The following is a 3,428-nucleotide window of genomic DNA, read 5'->3' as shown; positions in this document are numbered from 1 at the left end:
GAGAAGAATGTCTGATCCCTACTTCACCTCCTCAGAAGGGGAGGGAACAGTGGAAAGTACTTTGTTTTTAAAGCAAAAGAATGCCGAGGTGGGAGCTGAGCCTCCACCTGCGCTGGGGGCCGGGGCCCCCAGTCCTGCGGAGAATCCTGCTGACCTCACTGGTGACGAGCACCCCCGTGACGGGAGGTGGTGGAGCTCTGTGGGTAACCCAGGCGCCCCCGCCCATAAGGCCACTCTCCATGACGCTGTCTCCCTTCTGCCAGACTGCAAAGAGGTCCCCGATGAGGATCCTGTGCCTCGATGGGGTAGAGAGCTGGGGACGCATCAGGGAGGAGGCTGCCAGGGCTGGGGAGACTCTGAATCCTGCAGCAAAGGGGTGAGGCATGTGGAGTGCGTCAGGGAGAGTTGATTCAGAAGTCTTTCCGGAAGCAGAGGACATGGGGTAAGGGGGCGGGGCTGTGTGTGTCTGTGCTGCAGAGGCGGTGGTAGGAGCTGAGCCACTGGTTCTGTGTTGCTGGTGACGCTGATCACCTTGCCCACCCAATGCCAGTGGTGGGACAGGAAGCTGGGGTGGGAGAGCAGAGGGCAGCGCCTTCCTGCAGGCCCAGTGTGTGTCCCTAGAGCTGTGGGCCAGGTGGCTGGGTGGGCTGCCCCTCCACATGCGACACGGCCTCCTGCATGTAGAAGATGAACTCGGAGGCCTCACCACCCTGCGTGTACACCGTCACCGTCTCGATGCCCTCCACGTCGTCTGAGGACACCACCAGGTGGTGCTCCTCAGCCAGGCTCTGCTGCAGGGTCTCCTGGATCATGACCGTGTGGTTGGAGCTGGGCTCCTCATTGGTCACCTGGGGAGAGGTAAGAGAGAGGTCACCCGGGTCCTGCATCCACGGTCATGGTTCACCAATGGGAACAGTGTTTCACGCATCGCAGACAATCCTCTCAGCACTGCCTCATGCTTCCTCTCACCCACCTCACAGGCGAGGAGAGCAGCCTGGCCAGGGCCCCAGGCCATGTTAAGTGGGGAGCCAGAGTTCCAACCCAAAGCCCTTGCTCTTTTCTCAATGCTAAGGTACAAGGGTTAGAAGACTCGGTGGAAGTCATTTACTGCAACAGGGTCGGGGGAGTGTAGGCGGGGGTCCTAGGCTATGAGAAGGGACTTGGCTGATCCCAGGTTATGTGTCTTCCCACACGCTCTGAGAGCAGGATGCCGTGCAGAGATCTGGACCCTGCCAGGTGGGAGTAGAGGGTGTCATCTATCAGCACTAGGCCTCACCCATGCAGTGCTGAGGCAGCAGATTGAAGCTCCCAACACAGGGCCGGGCAGGCATGTTCGCAGGAGCAGCTGTCGGTGAGAGGAGCAGCTGAGCGTTCGGGCCTGGCCCTTCTCTGCCAGCTCCACAGAGGCCCCATCCTAGCAGGTGCTAAAGCATCCATCCCTGACTATCCCAAAGAGCAATTGGCTTTGAGCTTGAGAAGAGAAGCAGCTGAGTATCAAACAGGGGCAAGGGCAGGAGTGGATTCAGGGCCACAAACATGGAGCAGGGCAGCGGGCCAGCCCAGGAGGAAAGCTGAAGGCCCTGGCCCCATCGTGCCCCAGTGAGAGCCCTCAAACCGTGAGAGGCATCCCAGAGGCTCTGGACAGCATGAGGGAGAGGACACGTGCTGACCCAAGCTAACTGGGTTTGAACACCAGCTCCACACTGTAGGAGCTGAGAAGCGTGGGCAAGAACTTCCCCCACCGCCCTTGGGTTTTCTCATCTGTCAAACAGGAAGGGAACTGCCCACATGGAGGATGCCTGGGAGATGGAAGGGGATCCAGATCCGTGCCATCCGCTTGATTCTGACTCAAGGCGACCTTGTGTGTTACAGAGCAGAACTGGGCTCCACGGGGGTGTCCTGGCTGGGACCTTTACGGAAGCAATTGCCAGGCCTTTCTTCTGTGGCTCCACTGGGTGGGGGTGGTTGACACAGAGCGGTGCTCACTGACATCACTGTCCTCCCAGCTGACACGGACCTTTCTGGCAGCAGGAGACACAGGGCAAGGGTGGACGGCAATGCTTTCTTAAACACCTGCAACCCGACGGTGCTGTGCTGTGTCAACCGATCATTCTCTCTTTCCACAAAGCTCCTCTCATGTTATCGAGAGCCGCTCCATGAGGCTCCATGAGGGCCTGTCCCAGAGCCACACTCCACGCCTGGCACACGGCAGGTGCTCCATGTTGGCTGAGCGGTGACAGCGCTGACACGGCAGCACGTGAGAAAAGCTGGGGCTCCAGGCCTACGGGACAGACACGGGGCAGAGAGGCGACGGAGGAGAGTGCTGTAGGGGAGGATGGGCAGGGAGGTTCCCCAAGGGGTTGAAAAGCCAGCCAGTAAGAGGTAGGGAAGAGGGATGGGGCTCCAGGCAGAGAAGACAAGGAGCAGTGACTCCCAAGGGGGCAGGAATGGCTTTCGTAGGGCAGTCTCTGATGAAGGCTTGCTTTCACCCACCTCTGACCCTGCCCCAAGCTCACAGTGGCACTGGGCAGTTCCCTCCTGTCTACACTGTTCACCATTAGTGCTCTGTGACATGACGTGCTCCCTGTCCCATGTCAGCACCCTGTCACCACGCACACCTGCCCCATGTCAGCACCCTGTGTCACCATGCATGCCTGCCCCATCACCATTAACTGCCATTCCACGTGCACTCTGCCCCATAATGTTAGCACCCGTCACGCCATGCACACTCTGCCTCATCACTGTTAGCAGCCCATGATGCCATGTGCTCCCTACCCCATCACCATTAACTGCCGTGCCATGCACACTCTGCCCTATCACATTAGCACCCACCACGCCACATGCACTCTGCTCCATCACTGTTGGCAGCGCTCCCTGCCCCATCACTATTAGTGCCCCCATCACATTAGTGCTCAATGCCATGAGCATTCTGGGATTGGCCCAGTTGGATTTGTGGGGTCTCATTCTTGCCCTGGGATTGTCCCAGGGGCCGTGAGCAGGGACAGTTGTGTCAAAGGGTTGTGGTCATTGTTAGTTACCCTAGCATCAGCTCCAACTCCTAGTGACCCCACATACAACAGAACAAAGCATGGCTTGGTTCTCAGCATCTTTCCAACTGAACCGTCGCTGAGTCCACTGTTGTGCCCATGGTGTCATGGGACTCCTTTCCTTCCTACAGCCCATCCTCCAGCACTGTGTGAGGCAGTGCTCCCTACCCACGGCCCAGCTCCCAGCACTGTGTGGGACAGTGCTCCCTACCCACGGCCCATCCGCCAGCGTATGTGGGATAGTGCTCCCTACTCACCGCCCATCTCCCATCACTGTGTGGGGCAGTGCTCCCTACCCACGGCCCAGTTCCCAGCACTGTGTGGGACAGTGCTCCCTACCTACAGCCCATCTGCCAGCACTGTGTGGGGCAGGCTCCCTAC

The 3,428-nt window shown here is 59.1% G+C and overlaps 1 protein-coding gene across 1 annotated transcript in view; it reads right to left on the bottom strand.

The window, feature by feature from the left end:
• Nucleotides 1-617: 617 nt before the first annotated feature.
• The window catches only part of ZFAT (zinc finger and AT-hook domain containing), a 257,978-nt gene continuing 255,167 nt past the window's right edge, over nucleotides 618-3,428 (bottom strand). The window contains exon 15 of the mRNA XM_007940573.2: nucleotides 618-848. Within this exon, the coding sequence (XP_007938764.1) occupies nucleotides 618-848 (231 nt within the window). The remainder of the gene's footprint in view (nucleotides 849-3,428) is intronic.

Source organism: Orycteropus afer, unplaced genomic scaffold (assembly GCF_000298275.1).
Source record: "Orycteropus afer afer isolate SDZICR_OR568_19922 unplaced genomic scaffold, OryAfe1.0 scaffold00069, whole genome shotgun sequence".
In the NCBI taxonomy this organism is placed as follows: Eukaryota; Metazoa; Chordata; class Mammalia; order Tubulidentata; family Orycteropodidae; genus Orycteropus; species Orycteropus afer.
Note: the sequence above shows the minus strand (reverse complement) of the source record. Positions and strands in the feature narration are given on the sequence as shown.